This window comes from Balaenoptera physalus (assembly GCF_965194825.1).
Source record: "Balaenoptera physalus genome assembly, chromosome: 2".
Lineage (NCBI taxonomy): Eukaryota > Metazoa > Chordata > Mammalia > Artiodactyla > Balaenopteridae > Balaenoptera > Balaenoptera physalus.
In genome coordinates this window covers 32190442-32214840 of record NC_138883.1, presented here as the reverse complement: position 1 = coordinate 32214840, position 24399 = coordinate 32190442, and the positions used below count along the sequence as shown (strand labels likewise).

Genomic DNA, 24399 nt, shown 5'->3' with positions numbered 1-24399 from the left:
AAAACTGTCCCATGTTATACATACTGAGTTCAGACTGTCTAATAAACTAGTTACACATACATGATACCACTGCATACTTACAGCAGCCGTGTAAGGTGTGATCGATCATCCAATCCTCATTGAATGGATGAGGAACTGAGGGTTACGGCGGTAAGAATAACTTGCCAAAAGTAGGTATCAGTTCTCTGAACTTTTACAGGACATTGCCTCCCTGATTCCCCCCTGTGGACTGAGCTCCAGATCTGGTCACAGGCAGATGTTATGGGGGATCTAGAACATGGATTAGGGGCAAGGTCCCAATGGATTTGTGTCATGGCGCTGCCACCTCACACCTTGGCATTCTGGGGAAATGACTGAATGAGTCTGAACCTTACCTTCCTCCTCTATAAAATGGGTATAGTACCTACCATCAAGATATTGTGAGGATTTGATCAGGACACTTTTGCATAGGGCCTGGCAGATAATGCAGATGTACATTAACAACTAATTCTTTCAGCCCTTTTTCTCCCCTTTTTTAAAGAATTGAAGCATAGTTGATGTACAAAGTTATATAAGTTACAGGTGTACAATATAGTGATTCACAATTTTTAAAGGTTATACTCCATTTACAGTTATTATAAAATATTGGCTATACTCCCTGTGTTGTACAATATATCCTTGTAGCTTATTTTGTACCTAATAGTTTGTACCTCTTAACCCCCTACCCTTATGTTTCCCCTCCCCCCTTCCCTCTCCCCACTGGTAACCACTGGTTTGTTCTCTATATCTGAGTCTGCTTCTTTCTTGTTATATTCACTAGTTTGTTATATTTTTTAGATTCCCCTTATATGTGGTATCAATATAGTATTTGTCTTTCTCTGCATGATTTTATTTCACTTAGCATAATGCCCTCCAAGTCCATCCATGTTTCTGCAAATGGCAAAATCTCAGTCTTCTTTATGGCTGAGTAGTATTCCATTATATATATATATATATATATAATAGATGTAGTATAGATAGATAGATCTTCTTTATCCACTCATCTGCTGATGGACACTTAGGTTGCTTCCACATCTTGGCAATTGTAAATAATGTTGCTATGAACATTGCTTTCAGCTCTTTTCCTGAAAGCCTAATTTAAGGTGCACCCTTCTCCCATGATGTCTTATAGCATCAGTTAGACCTTCTCACTGAACCCTTTACCTGCAGCACTTGGCACTTCCTATAAACTCCTTTGCATATGTCTTATTTCCTTTCCATCTGATTACATCTCTTCCTAATTACACTATAAGCTACTTAAGGTGGGGAAGGGGACCAAATTCACACTTCTCTGTCTGCACCTCTCTTCTAGGGCATCTCGGCACACACACAGTAGGGGCTCAGTTAAATCCATGTTTCGGCTGAACTATTACTCTGTGAAAAAGCTGGGAAAACCTGAGGCCTATGGAAGAGAAAGAGGATGATGATGACAATCCTGACAATAAGAACAACTAATTTATTGAGCACTGACCCTGTGTCAGGCGTGGTACGAGGGTGCTTTGAATGTATGGACTCCTTCCACCAACCGTGGCTACAAGGTTTCACTTATTGGTAGGTCAGCTGGTTGGCTTTAGCTAACACTTATCAAGAGCTTACCATATGCACAGACACTGTTCAAAGTGTATTATCCCACTTAGACCTTACTGCAAAGCTGTATGATAGATACTAGTATGCCCATTTTATAGGTAGAAAAATAGAGGTACAGACAGGTTAAGTAGATTGCTCAAAGTCACATAGCTAGAAAATGAAAGATTTAAGATTCAAGTCCTTGAAACGTGTCTCCAAAGCACAGACTTAACCCCTGTGCTATCGTGCTAACAGGATAGGTGACTTGCCAAAGTATATGTAGGTAATAAATGAGAGTTTGGAGACGTAAACCCCCTGGTTCTAGAACTCAGTGAGTTCAAAGTAAGGTAGCAGAAGCAGGACTCCAAAGCAGCAGTTCATAAACGCAGCATTTGTTTGTTTCAATCTGTGGTCCTCCTCCATAGGACAAAAGAGTTCATGGGTCCCTCTTCTAACCACCTGTACTTGTCAACAGAACAAGCTCTCCTCAGACTTAATGGAAAGAATAATGAGGCTTGGGATGAGACGAGGAAAAACCCCCTAGTTTCAATGGGTCATAAATCAATTAATATATACCACCAGAAGTTAGATGCTACAATTTTAGAGATATTACCCTGTAGAGATCCATCCCTGATACCCTCCTCTTATACTCCCAAGGACTTGGTACCTTTCTCAGATCAGCTCTCTTACTCCCTGGTTTACCTCACAGTGTGACTTCTTCCACCTTGTAATCCATTCTTTGCTCTGAAAAGGTGCCCACCTAGCTGCTACCCCTGCGGCTTGGAGATCCATCCCAATGGCCCCAATGGCCTCTGTCTCAACAATGACAAGAGTCTTGCCATAGAACCCAGCTCCAGAGAGTCCAGCTCAGCACCTAATGGTCAACGCAGCCCCTCATGAGCCAGGAGAGAAAAATCGGGAGTGCTAGTCACCAGGGTTGGGCTGACTCAAAGAAGGTCTGATATGTAGGGTGATATTTCAACTGATTCACATTACCATGATCAGATAGGCTTCCAATCTCTCAACCCTGGGCTTGCTTTAGGAGGTGTTGTACCCTGTTCTTGCAGAGCCCAGAAAAGGAGCTAGTAACCTTCAGAAACTCAGACTGACTGACCATTCAGATTGGTGTGAAAGTAGGATGGGGCAGATGAGGGCAGCGGTGCATCTAATCATTAGTTTATCTGAAAGATTCTTTACTTGACCACAGGGCTCCTCAAAATATGATTGAGCTTCCATACAAATATTCACAGATGTGTATAAAATAAGGCATCGAGTAGTTCTCTGCTAGAATTAGTATAAGGCTGCATTCTTGGACTCAATCTTGCATAGGGTGGTTGATTTCTCTCAAAGACAAACACAGGAATGACATTAGATATTCTCTTGGGAATCATACTTAAGTCCAGTATTGCCTTCTGATGATTGAACTGGATAGAAATCTATTCTTTTATGAGTGGAAACTTCACTCCGGGAGACCTCACTCAAAAGCAGTTATCTGTTAGCATTTTGGTGGAGGGTCCTTTGGTTCTTTCTCTCATTTGACTTTTTTCCCATCAAGTCGAGAGGGCAAGACTCTGTCCTACGCATTGACTTGGATTAAATATAATCTAGATTCTTCTCCTCCCTTCAAAGAAGTCACAGTTCTAGAATTGTTCCTCAATGGATGCAAAATTAACTCATTGCCTTTGCTTCACCAGCAAAGTTTTAGTCCAGTTTTAGTTGTCCTCATTTCATTATGTCATCGTTGAGCACAAATAAGAGTGGCATTCAAGTGTTTTCCTGAGCTTCATCCTGTTCCCAGCTACTCCCAGGTCACCCCGTGGGGCTCACCTTCCCTCTACAATTCACACGTCCCCTGAATGCAAGCTGTTGGAGACAGGTTTTTACTTCGGAACAGCGGTCGCAGATTTTTGATTTGGTGGCATAAGTCCCTGTGGTTTGAAACATTAAGTGTTGAGGGCCTAGCCCATGGAACCTCTGTGAGTGCTTATTTATGAGCTGGGAATTATTCCATGTAAACCTCACAATAATCCTAGGAGGAGGTACTAGCATGGTCCCCATTTTACAAATTAAGAATTTGTAAAGCTTAGGCTGTTTAATGACTTGCCTAAGGTCAGTAAGTGGTGGCATCAAGTCTTACACCGGGGTGTGCTTGGTTCCAGAGCCTTGGCCAGAACTCTCTCCATTTGCTGCTGCAAAAAGCATGTTAACTCATGGAGAGATGGGCCTGGGAGCACCTCTGGAGTGCAGATAGCTAATCTAGAGCAGAGGCTCAAACCCTAGCTATGTATTAGAATCACCTGGGATGCTTTTAAAATATACTGATGCCCAGGCCCCACCTGAGCCCAATGAAATCAGAATCGCTGAAGGTAGGACCCAGGCATCAGTATTTTTTAAGCTCCCTGGGTAACTCTTAACAAGAAGCCAGGCTGAGAACCACTCATCCACAGGAAGGAACTGAACTCATGCCCGAAAGACTGCTTGGATTCGAGATCCCAGAGCTGAGCTGAGCTCTAACAGCTTCCATAACAGTTTTGCTACTGCTGTTCTAGAATCTCACGCCCTGTATTCCCACTGTGTGATGCAGCACTTGGCACAGAGGATGGACTCAAACAACATTGGTTGAAAGAATACATTCAGACCCGAAGAGCTAGATTCTGATATCAGCAAACTCTTTAGAGAAATCTTTTTCCTTCTGTTGTCACAACCTCTCCTTCCATTCACCTCCATTTGACACAAAGACTTTTTTTATAGGAAGCAAAAAGCAAAAGTAATTGACCCTTCAAGATTTGGCTCAAAACTTGCCTCCAAAAGGAAGTCTCTTGGATTGTCCCCAGCTCATGATGATCTCTTTCAGTGAATTTCTATAGTCATTACAGTCTGTATAATTCAGTTGTCAATTGCATTCTTCTGTTACTGTCTTGTGGTTGTTTTTTGAATGCTCACACGTTTATGTTTTACTTTCCTTGTAAAAGTGTGAACTCTATGAATTTGGGGACTATCTCTAAGATGGTAGATCATTTTGTTGGCTCACTTGTTTGATGTCTCCTGACAAACTGTAAGCTCCTTGAGGTCTGACGTTCCCTGACATTACTCTTTACGTGGCAGCACCAGACACAGTGCTGGCACAACTTAGGAGTTCAGCAGGACTTTGTTAAGTGAAGACGTTTGGTAACCCCTCTTAGCCCAGTGCCCTGAACTCACTAGATACCCACTAATCATATTTGCTGACTGGGCATGAAATGAAAAAAAACATAATTCTTATTATATAAGATGTGGTACATATGAGGCACAGAAATTCCCAGATTAATCCTATTTCAATTTCTCTTTTACTTTTTGTAAATGCTTGGTTATTTGGCTCCAAAATTGAATGAGAAGTATCAGGAGGAATCCCTCATCCCCTTCCAAATCCCTTACCTATCAATTTTATACAAAGCCCCTAAACCTTCAGTTCAAATCACTCTGGATTTCATACATATTCATTATTAAATTCAACAAGTCACTGCAGAGAAAAGACAGTGGTGCCAGCTGTGTCGATTGGTGCCCGCATGCCACACTTGCACCCAAGTGCGATTTCTAAATATGGAATCAGGTCTGCTATTTCATTCTTAATAAAGCAAACAGATGCCCCGGCCACCTCAGTGGAGAGGTTGCCCTGCTTTACCAGCTACAAAACACAGGGTTCTGCTCTGTTTTGCTGACTGATGATACAGAAGTGTTCCCCGCAGATGGCAGGCTTGGTATCCATGACAGCCACATTGCCACATCATTGCTTTCTGTTTTCTTTTGGTGCAGTAAAAGTGTGTGTTGGGGGAGGTGGGTGGGGAAGGGAGAGAAAGGGGACAAAAGAAACAAATGAGCTCACCTGCCCCAGAAAATCATTGCACCACCCTGTTGCCCAACACCAAATCCCCAGCCCCATTTTTGGCCTCACAGCTGCTGCTGCCCAGCACACACAGCTGTTGCTACTGAGTTCTAATGAGCCGCAGTTAGCAGGGTAGGAAGGGAAGGGTTCTGATGTCACTCATGAGGAGTCACGAAGACAAGAGCTCAGGGAAGCCGGTTTTAAAGCAGATGAGTCTAAGGAAGGAAGGTAGAGCTGGAAGATAGCGTGTCCGACAGCATCAGAATTAGAGACTCGGTGTTACGGTGTCTTCTGGAACACTTAGAGTGTGTCTCAAAGCCACCGCCAGCTGGAGTTGGTTGCAATCTGTCACCACAGGCAGAAGAGAGAAAGGAAGAGGCATCTCGTCTGGCCAACTCGCACCCAGCTCTAGCCACTGGGGCATCACCCCTTCAGCGTTCAGCGTGAAATATAATGCCTGCTGTGGATGTCTTCCCCACTCTGAGAAGCAGGAGATCTGTCACGTCCACAATGCCATGGCCAGGAAGTTCAAACCCAAGTACCTTTAGCAGGAATCTGGGTCTGCAATGAGGCCATGGGGGCTGAGGCCCTGTCTTCAGAAGGCCCCCCTAGAACATTTCACCTCTTGGTACGGAGTGATGGGCAAGTGGGCTTTTTTTAAATCAGTATTGACTCGGTTTCTCTTTTTTAATGGTGCCTTAGAAGAGCTGTAAAATGTACTGAGGAGATGAATGCTCTCCAAAGAGGCCCAGCAAGGGAAAAGGAAGGAGGGTCCTTGCTTCTGACCCTCACTCCAGCTCCTGCCTCTAGGTATTGGAAAAACACTAGAAAAAGATTTGGGGGAAAAAATAACCTATCTGTTTTAAGTATGGAGGTTCCTCAAAAAACTAAAAATAGAGTTGCCATACGATCCAGCAGTCCCACTCCTGGGCATATATCCAGACAAAACTATAATTCAAAAAGATACATGGACCCCTATGTTCATAGCAGCACTATTTACAATAGCCAAGACACAGAAGCTAGCTAAATGTCCATCGACAGATGAATGGATAAAGAAGATGTGGTACATATATACAATGGAATATTACTCAGCCATAAAAAAAAAGAATGAAATAATCCCATTTGCAGCAACATGGATGGACCTAGAGATTATCATACTAAGCGAAGTCAGAAAGAGAAAGACAAATACCGTATGATATTTATATGTGGAATCTAAAATATGACACAAATGAACATATCAATGAAACAGAAACAGACTCACAGACATAGAGAACAGACTTGTGGTTGCCGTGGGGGAGAGAAGGATTGGGAGTTTGGGATTAGCAGGTATAAATTAGTACATATAGAATGGATAAACAACAAGGTCCTACTGTATAGCACAGGGAACTATGCTCAATATCCTGTGATAAATCATAATGGAAAAGAATATGAAAAAGAATGTATATATATGTATAACTGAATCACTTTGCTGTACAGCAGAAATTAACACAACATTGTAAATCAACTATACTTCAATAAAAGTTAAAAAATAACCTGCCTGTTTTATATGTATATATATACATATATATATTTAATATTTATATAAAATATATAAAATGTTATAAAATATTTGGGTCACCTGACTTCATGTTCCCAGGTGAGGTCCAACAAGGTGATGCTCTGCCTTCTTGTTTCATCTCATGCCATAAACAAGTGTCCTTTCTGCAGTCTGTTTGGTGCCACTTTTGTTTTACATTTTTGTGGGGGTTTGTTGGTGTTTTCTCTTTTAAATGGCCCCCAGCCTAGCGTTGAAGTGCTGTCCAGTGTTCCTAGGTGCAGGAAGGCTATATACACCTTATGGAGAAAATACTTGTATTGGATAAGCTTCGTTCAGGCACGAGTTATAGTGCTGTTACCTTTGAGTTTAATGTTAAGGAAGGAACAGCATACATTAAATAAGCATATATTAAACAGAAACACATGAAACAAGATAACGTATGGGTCAGTTGGTGAAAATGTGATCAGGGGCTCACGGGAACCTAACTCTGCATTACCCCATGAGTAATGCTTCAGTATTCACTAATTCATTGTTTGCAGCAACTTTATGGAACATTACTACAAATAATGAGAATCAACCATACTTTTTGGCACAATTCTGACTACTTGGAATGGTTTTCCATGGTATTTCAAATCACAGAGACTGAAGGATAGATGAACAACTAAAGGGAGGGTAAGTAGGAAATTATGTACTTGTGTCTACTGTCTGCCACTCTTTTTTTTTTTTTGAATTTTAGAATTTCATTTTTTTTTATACAGCAGGTTCTTATTAGTTATCTATTTTATACATATTAGTGTATACATGTCAATCCCAATCTCCCAATTCATCACACGACTCCCCCCCCACCGCCACTTTCCCCCCTTGGTGTCCATACGCTTGTTCTCTACATGTGTCTCTATTTCTGCCCTGCAGACCGGTTCATCTGTACCATTTTTCTAGGTTCCACATATATGCGTTAATATACGATATTTGTTTTTCTCTTTCTGACTTTTCAACATAATATGTCTCTTTAGTCTTTGTAATAACTCTATATGGCTGCTTTTATTGCCCCTTTTTTCCAGGTAAGAAAACTGAATCTTAAAGAGATTAGGCAATTTACCTGAGGTCACGTAGCATGGTAGGCAGGATTCTAATGTGGCCCTAAGATCCTTTCCCCTCCCTACTGTACATGCCCTATATAATGCCATCCCTAAAGTGTGATGGGACCCGTGAACATGGCAATGATTAGATGCCATGATTATGTTATAAGGCAGAGGTGAAGGGATTTTGCAGATATAATTAGGGTCCCTGATTAGTTGACTTTTAAGTCATGACTTCAAAGGAAATTATCCTGGTATGCGCCTCCTAAACAGATGAGTCCTTTAAAGCGTGAATCTCTCTCCTGCTGGCCTTGAAGAAAGAAGCCATCAGTTCTACAGCTGCGAGGAATTGAATTCTGCTAACAACCATCTGAACTTGGAAAAGAACCCTGAGCCTCACATAAGACGGCAGTCCCAGCTGACACCTTGACTACAGCTAACTTGTGCCCAGACTCTCGATCCACGGAAACTAAGCAATAATAAATCAGTGTTGTTCGTGGTAATTAGTTACGCAGCAAAAGAAAAGTAATACACACAGCTAAGCAGTGGCAGAGTCAGGGTTGAAACACAGGTCCACCTGCCTCCAAAGCTGATGTTTCTGTCCTTTATACTGTGTAATACCACACCGTGTTTGGATTTTGTTTGCTTGCTTGCTTGTTTGGTTGCCATGGGGGGAAGACAATGGCAGAAGGAGATATGAAAGACATTCAGATACAATGGTTAAGATCTGAGCCTTAACACAAAGGGAGTCTCTTCAGCCTCGGGTAGTGGCAGTAACTGTGACCAGTAAAAAAGTGAGGAGCCTCTTAGTTTTGGGAGTGGGCATGCAGTTTATCTCCTCTTTCTCGGGAAATAGGTAAAGGTAATTGGGGGTAGCAGCGTTCGCATAGGGGCAAGTGAAGAACACTGGGTCCCTAGTGTTGGATGAACCACATGAAAAGGCCAATATGATTGTTTTTGATATCCTCAAATGGCGATTACATGTGATTCAGCCGGTAGTTAGGAAATGCCAGGTCAGAGACCGGAAGCAAGAAAGAAGCCAGGAGTTCTGCGGGGAAGGACTTCTTGAGTGGGAAGAGATGTGAATGGGGACACTGTCAAAGCAAGAATCGAACAGCTTGGTGTTCGGAGTCAAGAGGAACAAGGTCAGTGACCACGCTCATGCCTCAACCATGGAGATTTCAGCTGAGGGCTCTGCACAACTGTGGGAAGGGTGAACACCTGCGAAACCCAAGCTTAATCTTCAAATCTCTGACTTTGATCTAGTGATATGCTGTGCTATGAAAGGGGAAGCACAGGGCAGAGTGGCCAGGGCAGGGATGGGGTTATATGCCATTGCAGGATTAGTGTAAGGATCATAAGAACACATGTCACACACCTGACGTAGTACCTGCCATGTGGTAAGTACCAAATAAATGGCCACATCAGTATTTGGCACTTCATTAGATGACAGAAAACTGCCTTGCTTATTATGTAAGATGAAGGTAAGGGCGAGTCGTCTCTAAATACCAGGACAAAAATGAAAGGTAGGAGGCCCTGACCGGGAGCACCAGAATCAGGCTGGAAAATATTTAATTCTTTAGTCACTGAAATTCCTCTTGTGGGGCGGTGTGAGGGAAGGGACAGCACCTGGGCCAGCACTTCGGCAGAGTTGCTTTCTTGCTCCAGACACGTGGCCATCAATAGCAGGGCTCTCCATCTGAAGGCACCCAGGATGGAGAGATTTGTGGTTTTCATCACACGAGCACATAGATGGGACTCCACTCTGAAACAGTAACTGTTCTGTTTAAGCTTCCTGATCAGAGAAAGGCTCTAAGGGGGACGGTGTACCGCGTGGCCTGGGAAGCGGGTCGAACTAGAGAAATCTCAACACCGCCTACTTGCTGCTCAGAGACGTGCCCAAGAGCCCTCGGGAGCCTGTACAATAATTACTAGAGTTGTGCCAGCCCCAGAGCCCCACCAGCAAGGGATTTCCTATGTAATTATTCTCCAGATAAGAACGTGCATCCTCCTCCCAGCCCTTCTTCCTCCCTTCCTCCCTCTCTTTTTATTTTCATTCTCTCTCCATATCCCTTCTTTCTTTCTCTTCATCTCCCAAACAAATTCAATAAAGTCCACATCAGGATGCAGACGAATCCACCCCAAGGTCACTTTCTACCCCGGCCTGGGGCTGCTCTCTCCCTGGAGAGAACTCTGTCGTGTTCCCTGACATCGTCAAAGAAAGTCTTGATAAAGAAACTTTCCTCCACCTTCCTCCGGACAAAACTCTTTGATTTTCTATCTTTAGATCAACTGTCTCTTCCCCAAAGCTCACCTTGGGCTCAGGTGGGGAATATAATTACTGATGGGGGAAGCCGTCTGAGCAAATCGCTGGCCCACGGGTCAGAATGGCTTTGAGAACAGCAGAGATTCTTTAACTCCTTAACGAATAACTGGCACATAATGCATCTGATGAGTAATTGAGACTCAGCACCATGTTAAATGTTTTCTAGTCCTATTCAATCCTCACAACAACCCTAGGAGGTAGGTACCATTATTATGCACATAATATAGATGAATAAAGTGAAAGGCCAGGTAACTTTCCCTAGATCCCATCACCAATAAATAGCCGAGCTGGGATTCCAGTTTGGTCCGTGTAACGCCTTGTCCATGCATTTCATCACCCTGCTCTATTACCCGCCCCCATGTCTATATGGGCTTCTACCTACGTCGCTGCTCTCCCGCTTCTGTCATCGGCAATTCATGGTGCAAACAATAAACCAAAATTCTGTCTTCAGCTCCTTGACACTCATTCAGTGCCCCCTTCTCACCTATCAGGGCTGCCTTCCTTTCATCACAGACAGGCATGGCTCACTTGCTCTTAGGTTGCCCGTGGCATTTCCATTTGTTCCCCAGCCAGGCCCACCTTGCTTTGCAGAGGGAAGCAGGTAACATCTGCATTTCAGGACAAGCAGGTAACACGCCTGGATCTCAGGACCAGCTGCAAAGCATCAGGGAACACGAATGGGAAAGAGGGCCTGGAGAATGGGTACTTCTTTTGCCTCCCCAGTCACAAGATGAGTGACTCTTAACTACACGGTGGGGCACTGTTTTCAGTGGCCCAGAGGTAAGCCTTTGGAAGGGTGGAAAAGGAGAAATGGGCATGCAGTTCATGGAGCATTAGCTGGAACCTCTAGGCTGTTGTTTAAGAACCATCAGTGGAGCTTCATCAGAAAACTAAAAATAGGATTGCCGTATGATCCAGCAATCCCACTACTGGTCATATATCCAGATAAAACTCTAATTCAAAAAGATACATGCACCCCATGTTCATAGCAGCACTACTCACAATAGCCAAGACATGGAAACAACCTAAATGTCCGTCGACAGATGAATGGATAAAAAAGAGGTGGTACGTATATACAATGGAATACTACTCAGCCATAAAAAAGAATGAAATAATGCCATTTGCAGCAACATGGATGGACCTAGAGATTATCCTACCAAAGTGAAGTAAATCAGACAGAGATAGAAAAATACCATACGATATCACTTACATGTGGAATCTAAAATACGCACAAATGAACATATCAATGAAACGGAAACAGACTCACAGAGATAGAGAACAGACTTGTGGTTGCCAAGAGGGAGGAGGGCTGGGGGGAGGGAAGGATTGGGAGTTTGGGATTAGCAGATACAAGCTATTATATATAGAATGGGTAAACAACAAGTTTCTACTGTATAGCACAAAGAATTATATTCAATATCCTATGATAAACCATAATGGAAAATAATATATTAAAAAAGAATGTATATATATGTATAACTGAATCACTTTGCTGTACAGCAGAAATTAACACAACAGTTTTAATCAACTATACTTAAAAAATATTGACAGTGAAAAAAACATATATATTTTTTATACATATATAAAAGAACCATCAATGGACCAGGACTAAGGAGATTGGAAGATAAAAGAGGAGGCCATTAAAATAGCTGTCATAAAGTAACTAAACTGATAGGGGAGTGTGGCTTAGAGAAAGTGGCCAGATTATTTTTTTGAACCCTCATCTAACCTGCAAACAGGAATGGAAAGGCTTACAATTACAGTCCATATATAACAAAGCAGTTACATGAGCTCTGGCCTCCTTCCACCTCAGAAGCTGTGGGTCAGTGTCCTGAGGGCAGTTAAGCCCATGGGCAATGCTCTTCTCACCACCAGTCCTTTGACCATGTTACTGAAATCCAGAGCAGGCATTACGCAAGGCTTGGGTATTAGTGTCCTGCAGCTGCTGTAACAAATTACCACAAACTTGATGGCTTAAAACAACAGAAATTTATTCTTTCACAGGTCTGGAAGCTAGAAGCCTGAAATCAAGGGGTCAGCAGAGTTGATTCCTTCCTCAGAGGTTCTGAGGGGAATCTATTCCATGCTTCTCTCCTAGCTTCTGGTGTTTGCCAGCAATCCTTGGCATCCCCAGGTTTGTAGCTGCATCACTCCGCAACTTCATCTCTGTTGTCACATGGCCGCCTTATGTTGACGCTAGTCATAGGCTCTAAAGGCCCACCCTAATTGAGTATAACCTCACTGCAACTAATTAAATCTGCAAAGACCCTATTTCCAAATAAGGTCATGTTCAGAGGTTGTGGGTGGACATGGATTTGGGAGTGGGGAGTGGGGGGACTCTATTCAACCCCACACAGCTTGCCAGTGGCATTTTGGCTGATCCCACATAAGAGCAAAGAGAGGATTTGGGTTCCTCAAGAGAAAGGCTCAGGTAAACCTCGATGCAGGTGGGGAGGCGGAGGGGAGAAACCACCTTGGGAAGTGTCCATGTCAGACTGAGGCAGCACCCGTGCATCTAAAACGTTTCACAGAAATTAAGTCCAATGGAGCAAAGAAAGTCATGCAGAGAACTAAGGCAACTTCCCCCATAGCTCAAAACAGACCAGGCCCCTTCCCCCTCAAAGTGCAACAGGAGAATTATCCAGGTAGGATGCCAGGTGACCACCTCTCCCCAAGCTGACATGGAAAACAGGCAAATTCCTTCGATCTCCTTTCCTCTCCCCTCTAACCCCCAGGAGGGCTGCGGGACACCCAGGGGCTCTGGCTGAGAGGGGAACGGAGCTCTCTAAGACTCCCACTCAGCCAAGAACAATCCTGGGGGTGGGGGGTGGCTCATGGCAAAGAGCAGAGCAGAACAGAGCGAACCCTCAGGTTCCCCTAAGGAAGCCCTTTCTGCTAGTGGGGGCTCATTTCTGAGGCCTTCAGGGAGGTGCTGTGCAGAACTGCATCCAATCTGGGCTAAGCAGATTAGTTCCCTCCCAGGGAAAGGTTCTGGGCAGCTGAGCAGGGCAGCTCCCTGCGCGGTGGCAAGGGGCTGTCATTACAAGGCCCAGATAGGACATAATGACATGCTCCCTGGAGGGAGCTCCTAATTGAATTACAGGGTGTCTCCTGAGCATCAAAGGCAGCCTGTGCTCAGATGTAGCCGAGCAGCCCAGGAACAGACCTTCCGCAGAGCTGGTGCAGGGCAGGGGTCAGGCTGGGGAGGAGCTCAGATGCCTGAAGCCAGAGGGCTCTGTGGATGTCGCTGACACCGGGAGAGAAGAGGAGGAAGGCACGGAGGGTGGGGGATGGTGGGCATCCCTGGACCTCATACCTAAGAGATGTGTTCAAATCCCATATCCCCCGGGCTTGCTACAACCGGGAGGTTAGTACAGAGCCAGAGGACAGGCCAAGAATTCACTCTGTTCATTCATTCATTCATTCATTCACTCATTCAACAGACATCTTTTGTGTCCCTATGATGTGTGATGGAGATGAAGCAAGTGCTGCTCTGATCTGAGGACGCACCCTGCCCGGGGACCGTTTACTCCTGAGGTCAACTTCTACTTCTATCCGTGCATGTCCCACAAGCCGAAGCCAACCAGCCCTCCTTCTAACAAGTCCTTCTGAGTTGACTGGAGGAGGGGGTGTGCAAGTCACCTTTAATCACTCCAAACTGAATCCCAGCAAAAGGCAGGAGGGAGTGCCTGCATGGCTGGGGCTCGGCGATCCCTCTTTCACAGCAACTCTCACACGCGCTCCCTTCGCCGTCAGCCTGGGAACTTCCTGAAGACAGGGGCAGTGCCTCTTCTCACTGTGCTCAGCCCACAGAATGAGCTCCATGAATGTCTGCTGACTGTACCCTGAGCGACTGGCACCTGCTTCCCCACCTCCCCTCTGGAGGGAGGGCTCTCATAGGCTCTCTGGGGGCTGCAGGCAGAACCCACCTGCATTCTCTTACCATCCTCCTCCTCTAACCCCTGGTCTGGGATGTCCTCAGACCTCAGGGTCACAGCCTCAACGGAGGCCCCTTGATCTGAACACATGGTGCTGAGCCAGCCTTGCCCTGTTCCCCAGGCAGCAGGCCAAAGCATTATCTGTTGATAGTTCCTGATGGTGAAGTGACACAAACAAGGCCCCTCTGTGTACCGGCCTGGACGAGGGTGCGTCTGAGCCAGCAGTCAAGAGTGATGAGTCCAGATTTCTGAGCTGGGCATTAAGGAGTCTATTTGGCCCTTGCCAAATTCCTTGGGCCCAGTTGCCCCTGAATTAAAGGACAGCCAACTCTTGCTGTTAAGGAAGAGATGTCCTCTTAACTCCTTCCATATGAGAAGAAAGCCTGCTGCTTTCAGCTTCATGACCTTATTCTGAGGCTGAAGTATGTAACATAGTTGAAAGAATATGTGATTTATAAGCAGAAGATCTAGGTTTGGATACTGACCCTTAAAAGCTCTGTGTTCTAAGGTAAATTAATATTTCTTACTTTCAGTTACCTCATCTGAAGACAGTGATAATATTAACTCTAGAGGTATGACAAATCCTTTACTTTTAAAAGTGGAATTTTATATTTTCATACAAACATTAGAAGTTTTATTATGTAAGAAGAAAAACAACAACAACAGTAACCTTTCTCCAAGGTCTAAACAATGCTGAAGCCTCGATAACCAATACTGTGTCCTATATTCTGATATATTCTCCAGAATATTTGGATCTCCCCAGGGGCTCACCCTCTTCAAAACAACTTTAAACAATTAGTGCCTAATATTTTCAAAGCATTTTACATCAATTTGTTCTTTGAAAGTCAGCCCATGGCTGTGTTTATTCTACTCTCTCCCCAACCCCCAAGATAGAAAGTATGTACTCTTACAACAGTCCACACAGGTTAATTAAAATGTCACTTCTGTCTACTTTGGCTAGAACTATATTAACTCATTGTCGTAACACTAGTTATCTTTTGCTATATTTTATGAGAAAAGGGAAATCTAATTAATTTTCAGCTAAGAATCTTCTAACACCTGGGATCCATGAGAAGGAATAAATAATTAAAATGGCCTTTGACGGGGAGCTGGTTGGGAACCACTGGTCTAGTTTATGAAGCCCACTAGGTTAGCAAGGTTTCTGGAAGATTCTGGTCTGATAAGAAAGTTATCTGCATCATGCGTCCAGTGGGGATTTATGTCCCCGTGGATTCATCCAGGGATTAGAAGAAAGTTCTGTGTTATGCAGGATGAAGAAGAGAGTGATCCAATGAGGATCACTTTCACATTAGGACTGGTCCAGTATTGGAGAGATAGTGACAACTTCATGCTAATGCACCTCAGTGAAATGGAGACTCCTACTTTCTTTATCCCATGAGGGTCTTTCCATCTGTCATCCCAGGACTAGAGTTGACAGATAGTTGGCTTTTCTTCTCACATCCACGGCTGAGTCCAGATACAGCCTCAAAGATCCTTTCCAAGATGGCCTGGACAGCCACGATGGACTGACTGGAACTGACACAGAAAGAGTCTTATTTTACACCCAGCCCTGTGTCCTGGGACATGGACACGTGACAGAGTCACATACTGTGCCACCTGGAGATGAGAATACTCTGGCTTCCGGGGAGTTCCTGGAAAGGCATCAAATTACAGCTGCAAAGATAAGGCGGTGGGGGGTGGGGAGTGCCTGCTGGCTCGGGCTAAGCCCAGCAGACCAGCTGTCTAGCAGGGGAGGGGTGGGGAGGGAAAGGTTGTCATTCTATCCCTGGCAAGCATGAGTGGCAGGGAAGGTTTCTGTCCTGGTTGGGAACACAGCCTGCTCTGGAAACCCAAATCCACGAAGAGGCTTTGACAGCGACTCAGTACCCAAATAGTGCACCTGAAAATGACGGCAGATTATCTTCTGACGTTAGTCTCCTGGAGAGGACGGACCAGAAGAGGGCAAAGGAGGAGGAATGACCCTAGTAACCTTGAGATTTGTGTCACTGAGCATCACCCACTAGGAATGCTTTCTGTTGATCTGGGCAGAGGCCATTTGAACCTTGGCTGCTGAGTCTGTGGCCAGCTTGATGAATACGGTAGGGCTGAGGGCTCCAGAGGTGGCAATTTCTCCCATTCTCCAGCCTACCGCCCCAGCACTGACCACTGTAAAATCAGCATTCTCTCAGAGGCACTGCAAACCTTATATACTGTGTCAGTTTTGAGGTGACAGATGACTGTCTCACTTGGGACTTCCTTCTAAGTGACACTGTCCACCACTTAGAGACACAACTGCTTAGGTAGCTTACCATGGGAACCCCTGGGCAACTTTGTTTTCCCACCCCACCACCCAATTATGGCAGATTAACTGTCAAGTTGGGGGTGGGTGAAAACCTGGCTTGACACAGGGCAACCAATACATATCGGGCCAGTGGCCTTCAACATAGTTAAAGTGGAAAAAAAGGCGGCGGTTGGGGGGAGGTGGCAACAGAGTTCCTCCCTTGAGAATCTGAGCTAGAAGAATAGAAAGATCTTTCCAAGTAGGAGATAGGACTGTTGGGCTGTGAGGTATCATCAAAGCAATAAGGGAGAAGGCCACAGAGAGAAGCAGAGATGCCAGGAGACAGAGACCCCGTGGCCTAGAGAGACAGCGTCAGAAAGAGAAGGTGGTCCCTAGGGCTCCCGCAGCCTCTGATGCCTTTCCAATACCAGTTCCAGTCTATGCTGGATCCTTACAATTCAACCTTCTTGTCTTGACAGTCAAACACTTTGTGGTGAAGGGAAAAAAAGAGCACCAGAGTACGTGGTTTGTTTCCTGGGAGACATCAGTCTTCTTGGTATTATCGTGAGGCTAGTTCTTTCTGTCCAAATGCCGGGCCTTCTTAAGGGATACCCACAGTGCACTCTTGGTCACCCAAAGAAATCATAGATCAGACAGTAGAGAGAAGGCAATCCAAATACAGATGCCAACAGTGTGAAGGAAAGGGACGTAGGGAATAGGATAAGAGTAAGAGAGGAGACAGAACTAAAGGACGTGGGGAGGAAGGCACTGAGCTCGAGCAGAAGTAGAAACCACGGCGTGAGTGTCAGCAGCGTCTGGAGCATACACAGTAGAGAAAGAAAAGATGCAGCCGAGGACGTTTAGAAGAGAGAGCAAGTGTAAGAAAAGTGCATCCAAACAGAAAGGAAGGTACAAGAGGGGAAATAAAGTGAACACCTAGAAGATTTGCAGCCAGGGCCAGGGCTTGCTCTAGGGATGGTTGCAGGATACACTCTCCATCACCACATCTCAGAAAGAGAGGGTCGGTGGTAGTGGGGGTCCCGAGGAGAAATCGCATGGGATACACGAGGAGGAAACCAAAAGGGAGACAAATCAAGACCAAGAGCTCTGGAAAAAGATGGACTACTACGGAGAAATGGCAGAATTAGTCATCTGTAATCCATAATTTGTTCCGCAGCCATATTCTGAGTAGGAAGTGACTATCAAGATGTCACTCATTTTGAAAGCACCAACTGAAGAATCTAGAGTGTTGTCTGTATCATAACTAACTGGTTCTTCATGAACCCTTGCCACCAAGTGGTAACTGAACTGGGCTCAGGCAAGGGCAGGTTAACAAGGCTGTGTCCACGCACGCTGACCCTTCGCTAGAGAGGGTCAGGTTGGTGTCACACTGATAACTAAACTCAAATATATGCACACACCTAGTGATGACTCAATTTTAGAAAAACAAATTTCCCCATAGTGAATAAAGTTTACTCTCAATTTTATCTTCTTCTGTACTCACTCAGATAACTTCCTACTTGGGTGCGTGGTAGGCGGCAGGGGTGGGAATATAATTCCTATGAATGATAATTATCACTCCACCTGAGAATGTTTACCTAGTGCTTTCCTTCATGGCCTTTTAGCAAAATTCTCAACGCATGGGATTCCTGCAAGAGTTTCTGGACGGTGTAGAATTTAAATACGGGGACTTTGCTCTGTTTGCAGGTCAAGGAGTTCTCTCTCTCCAACTATCAGATACACACTACTGGCTCTATGCCAGGACTTCTGATTGGGTTCTGGAAGCACAGGATAGTTTTTCTTTTAAAAAGACAGCAAGAAAACAACGTCTTGAATAAACCGAAGACTGTAGCTCTGAATTCTACTCCATTCCTCGTGGAGTTGACACGGGCACAGCCAAAGGATGGGGAAGGAATGCGTGCTCATGTATGACCCAAATACACCTGGGAAGTTGATGAAAGTTGGACAACAAGGAAGAGTCCTCCCCACTCAGCCACCTCACTTTGCCCAAGTATCCCTTTCCATCATGCTTGTGAGTGAATGAGGAAACTTCGACCTTAAGAGCCAGAAGAGTCGAGACAAACGAAGCAAGGCCCATAGCAGGATCTCCATTGTCATTCCTTTGTTATTGCCTGACGCCCCAACTAGTATCATTCCAAGCAGTGCACAGGAGACCCTGCTTTGAGGCCGAGACTGTTTCACCTTCTGATTGGCTGGTCATGTGATCATCTCCAATGGCAGTGTGCCTTTCTCCTCAAACCCAAACTGACATTCTACCTGGCAGAATCTCTAACCCTGCACCCTGAACTTTCTCATACCAGACGGCAGACCAAAGTGAGAAGACCCAGGGCAGGCACACTGAATGCTCTGCTGTACACGGTCCCTGACCAGGTCAAGTAGAGGAAGTGTTGCCTGATCCAGTATTGCCAGGAATGTTGTACCCTTAGACCCTAAAACAAATTAACTAGGAAGGCTCTGGACTTCCTGGAGATATTTACAGACATGTATGGTTTAAGTATACTTGGGGTGCTTTATGAATCCTGAAGTTGGAATATGTCACCCTTTGACATATTCTTTGGCAATTTCAGTAATTAAGAAGAAAAGAAAAAAATTAGCAGCACCTGGGGCCCTTCGGGGCACAACATCCAAAGCTTCTGCTAAAGAGTCCACATAGCCTCTAATCACTCCTTTGGGCCCAAAAGAGACAGAATTGTAGTTGAACAACCCTACCTGAAATGTTCCACTGTACTGTTAAGTCCCCCCATTAAACAATTGGCTTAGACATGGATTCCCTTCTTCAGGACCACTCTGAACTAAGCACACAGCTCCACTGTAAGTTCCATGAAGCTGTGGCCCGGGTGTCCGACTGTTTACCTAAAGCCACAAAGACAGCTTGTTACTGGAAGTCAGGCACTGCAGGCAGAAGAAAGGAGAAAGGGAGGGATGACAGCTAAGCGGGAAATATATCTACCTCCACTGCACACCCACCCTCACTAAGCGTGCAGCTTGTGACTTTTCTCAAGCACAGGAAGGGCATTCTAGAGGCAAATAATCTTCCTCCGTGGCCAGATAAAGACTATCCTATCACCCTGCTGAGCCAAAGAAAAAGAGAAAAGTCCACTGTGTTTCAGTCAACTTGGAGAATGTAAAAATTGTGTCCTGGATAACTCCAGATTTGTATAGGTTTTGATGGGAAGATGCCTTGGGCTGAAACTTTACAGAGAAAGCACCCCTGGAAGAGAATGGCCTGCATCATTCTGAAAACAAACAAACAAACCCTGCATTATTTCACGCAACAAGGTCTAGTCTGAAGTTAACCATCACTAAAAGATGTCTCAGCTACACGTGTCTCCCTCAGCAAGAGATCACTAAGATAAAGCTTTTTAAAATTTTTCTATGGGCTCACTATTTTCCTTCAACAGTTTCAAGGTGAACCAAGAGATTAAAAATAGTCCATAATATATTATTATTCTTAGTTAAGACATTAGTCACATAACACTCCTGGATGTGCACTTCCAGAGCATCTGTCACCCAAGAATTTCCATATTCTTTCCGAAGTTGACATTTTGATGGATAAAAATAAAATGGAAAAGTCCAAGTCGGGAGGGGGAGACATTAAATCAGTAGCATCTAAAAAGTCCTTTCTATCTAAAAGTCTAACTTTCTATCATATCTACCTGTGTGATCCTGGACAAGTCACTTTGCATCTCTGATTCTCAACTTCGTGATTTATAAAACTGGGAGGTCAGATACCTTCCAGTTTTAACGTTCTAATTTGCTTGGAAAATGCGTGGTACAGCCAATATTCCATTCTTCTTTGAAGGAGGCCTATGCTATTTAATTACAGTAGATCTTGACATCTGTGGCTTTGACTATTCCCAGAGACCCCAAAGGTCAATGAGCCGCAATAATCTTATTTTTGCAGAGGCGCGCTGTGAGCCTGGGATACAGGAGCCAGTCACACGTTCAGTGAGTGAGATTAACGTGCTGGCAAGCACCCGTATCTCGGTGAGGCTTTATTATTATATGCAGGAGGCTCAGAGGCTATAAATCCCAGGATGTGCTGCAGTGGTAGTCACAAGGGTATGGATTCTTCTGGAGCACGAAGATGTCAGTAGTATCCCTCTCAAATATCACAACTTTATTGTAATGTGGGTTTAAAGTAATCATGTTTCCACCCACCCCCTGCCCCACTTCATCTACTTCACTACTACATCCTTAATGAAGGTGACTTTAAAAACTTTAGTCGGACTTCCCTGGTGGTGCAGTGGTTAAGAATCCACCTGCCAATGCAGGGGACATGGGTTCGAGCCCTGGTCCAGGAAGAGCCCACATGCTGTGGAGCAACTAAGCCTGTGCGCCACAACTACTGAGCCTGCACTCTAGAGCCCATGAGCCACCACTACTGAAGCCCACGTGCCTAGAGCCCATGCTCTACAACAAGAGAAGCCACCGCAATGAGAAGCCCGCGCACTGCAACAAAGAGCAGCCCCCACTCGCCACAACTAGAGAAAGCCCGCGCACAGCAACAAAGACACAACACAGCCAAAAATAAGTAAAAAAATAAATTAAAAAAAAAACCAAAAAACTTTAGTGGTGTCACACACACAATGAGGAGTTTCATTCCCCTTTTATTGAGCTTATCTCAACCATACTTCTCCCATGTGTTTTGATTTGTCTGTATACCTTGTATCCTCTCCACTGGAGAATAAGATCCTTGGGAGCTGAAATGCCAGCTTATCTTAATCACTTATTTCTCTCCGGTACCTAGTAATGTACCTAGGATGTAGCAGATATTTAATAACTGTCTGCTGAATGAATGAGCACCTTTTATGAGCAGGCACTGTGCTAAAGGTGCATTTTCTTCATATTTGTATGTAGTACTTATCACAATCCTGAAGGATAGATATTATCGTTCCTATCATTCCAACAAAATATCTGGGACTCAGACAGCTGAAGTGACTCATTACAAGTTACATAGCTGGTGAGTGATGGATTCACACCTGTTTGTCAGACGCCAAAGTTCATGTTTTTTCATCCTACCATGGTGCTAAGGAAACCTTTGAAGAAGTAAAGCACAAAACCAAATGAGTGAATTCACGGACCTAATATTATTGATAGAGCATAGGCCTGGCTTCATCCTGAATAGATTCAGAGGAGTATGGTGAGGGCAAAAGTGACAATGCTACCAGACTTGGTGGGCAAATAAAGCTACACAAATAGAGAAGGATTAGAAAGTAAAATCGTTCCAGGCATCACACAGCTGCTGTCTAAGTCCTCACGAGGGTTTTAATTTCAGTTCCCAGATTGGTATTGCGATTAGCAGGGTCTCAGGGTAAGAGCTACATTCTAGATAAGATGAAGTTGAACATTGGAACTGGAAAGCAAGCATTCACGATCCAATCATGAAAGTCATCTGAAATGCCACTTTCCTTCCTGGGTTTCATGGTTTGGTCAAGAGCTTTAGAGCCTTCCAACTCTAACCTGGCACCAGAAGCATCAAGAGCTTGCTAGAAATACAGAATCTCAAGCTCTACTCTAGACCTTTGGAATAATAATCTGCATTTTAGCAAGATCCCTGAGTGGCTCATAAGCACATTAAAATTTGAGAAACTCTACTCTATGATACCTAGAAGATAGTCTGAGGTCCCTTCTGGCTCCAGTATTTTATGAGTTTAGATTAGTAAGCTTCATGGTAACCAAAAAACTAGCATGCTTATTAATTAGGGTCACACAGAGATCCAATCAGGTAACCTGATTGGATCAATGGTGTCTTCTGAAGAATATTGCTAATTCATTGATATTACTATTAATGGCCTTGTTTACTGAGCACATACCATGTACAAGGAACACTGCATATAATATCTTGAATCATTATAACAGCCCTGCATGATAGACATTATTATCCCCATGTTTTCAATGAGGAAATAATCTAAGTTAATAAAATTTCTCCAAACTACATAGTTAAATCAGTAGCAGAGCCAGAATCCTAACCCAGAGTACTATACTTAGAGCCCATGGGTGTTTTTGGCTGTATCATACCACCTCTAGTTGTAAAATTACAATTTAAAGTATCAAAGGTAGGGCTCTTTTTGTCAGAAGAGACTAGAAGGTTTTGGACTCATTCTTCTGCAATGAAGAAGGCCAAGAGGGTAGTCTAAAGTCTACTGAAGTCTAAAAAATAATGCAAAGGAATAGATGGGAAACCCTACAATACCCTGGACCAGCATCTCAAACGTGTGGAAGTGCATATACATTTAAAACAAATATCACCCAGAAGCGATAATTCATGACGCTCCTTTACACCAAGACAGTAATCAAGCTGAAAATACACACAGGTCTGAGGAAGGTTTAGTCATATTTAGAGATCCTAGGTGCACAGTTGATTATTAATGAGGTGAAGAAATTGGGAGCCCAACTTCTGATCTCTCAAAAACTACCCTTCAGTTCCCTCGGTAGACAGGTACTGAATAGGAGGAACCCCAAGTCTGTCCAATTATGGCCAATGCTGTGGTCTTGATGTCATTTAATGCCTGACAATAACTTCTTATCTACTAACATTGCCATAAATATGTGTGAAATTTCATGGAGTTTTTCCTACCAGCGAGGGCCTTCATTTTATGTATAAGCATTCTCCGGAGAGCACATATAAATGGATAGTATTCTCTAGAAGGCACAGGTTTTTACTTACGCTAACAAGGTATCATCCTTCCCAGCAAAATGACTAAACAGAGCTCTAATAAATCAATTTGTCAATGGCCATTTCATTTCAGAAGACAGTATCCCCCGTTCCATCTTTGGCTGCTGTAGGTATGAGCGCCTATGTCTATAGTTCAGAAAATCCTACAGCTGGGAGGAACTGCAAAAAGAGACAAGCCCAGCCTTGAGGCAAGGAAAGTATTGTTATTCCCACTTTACAGATGAGAGTTTTCATTTCCCATTGAAAGTGTTTTTAGCAGGTTCTTGGAGCAGTTTGACATCTCCCACTGTCTATATATGCCCCTTTTGTTCTTCACACCTTCCCCTCTACTGCTTATTGCTTGTGGATGTGAGCAGGAATTCTGAGACCAATGTTCCCCTTTCTCATCCCCTTTCTTCTTGGCCACCTTGGAAAGTCTGCCCTCTCATAAGCTGCAAATCCTGGGGAGAGTCAGTCTGCTATCTTCTTTAAAGATATCCATCCGAGAACAGGACAGAATACCCAGTACAAGATGTTTCAATGGGGAGAGGCCTCAGAGTGACAAAGGCAATAGAAGTGCAAGACCCACAGTGTCTGAAGGACTAAATGGGGCAGTAACCTGAGAAGTATTTTAAAAGAACTCTGGACTATGAAAAGAGATGACCACACAGAAGATGTATTTTTTCCCCCACAATTCCTAAGAGGCTTCTCCTCCACTGCTTACCCAGATTTTGGAGCTTAGACCTGTGAATAAAGACAGGTGGCCGCTGCCCTGGGAGCTCTGCTTCTCCAAGATACCTCCAGGACCCAAGCCATACTGATTCATCGCACCTAAACTGGGCAAGCCTCGCACCATAAAATAGCCTATTGGTGTTTAAAGAGACTGCTAAGTTTCAATCAATTTTGCAATTTCCAAATTGAAGGAGAGGTGCCTGAAATCTGCTTATACAATACAGTTGCAATATGGTACTGGAAAAAAAAAGCCAATGCCACTCACTTTCTTGAGGATGTCCTGATTGGGCTACCACCATCTCAGAATGGAAAGGATTGGCTTCAAAGCTCACGTAAGCCCTTGGCCTGAGAAGAGGAGGAAGGAGAGACCCAAGCAGTCTC

The 24399-nt window shown here is 44.2% G+C and overlaps 1 protein-coding gene across 6 annotated transcripts in view; it reads right to left on the bottom strand.

Annotated features, from left to right (window-relative positions):
* The window catches only part of SLC8A3 (solute carrier family 8 member A3), a 204774-nt gene that overhangs the window by 112692 nt on the left and 67683 nt on the right, over positions 1-24399 (bottom strand). Inside the window, exon 3 of one of the 6 annotated variants that reach the window (XM_082451595.1) lies at positions 24284-24363. The exons of the other annotated variants lie outside the window; for them this stretch is intronic. Coding sequence (XP_082307721.1) covers positions 24284-24363 — 80 coding nt within the window. The remainder of the gene's footprint in view (positions 1-24283; positions 24364-24399) is intronic. 6 annotated transcript variants of the gene reach the window in all.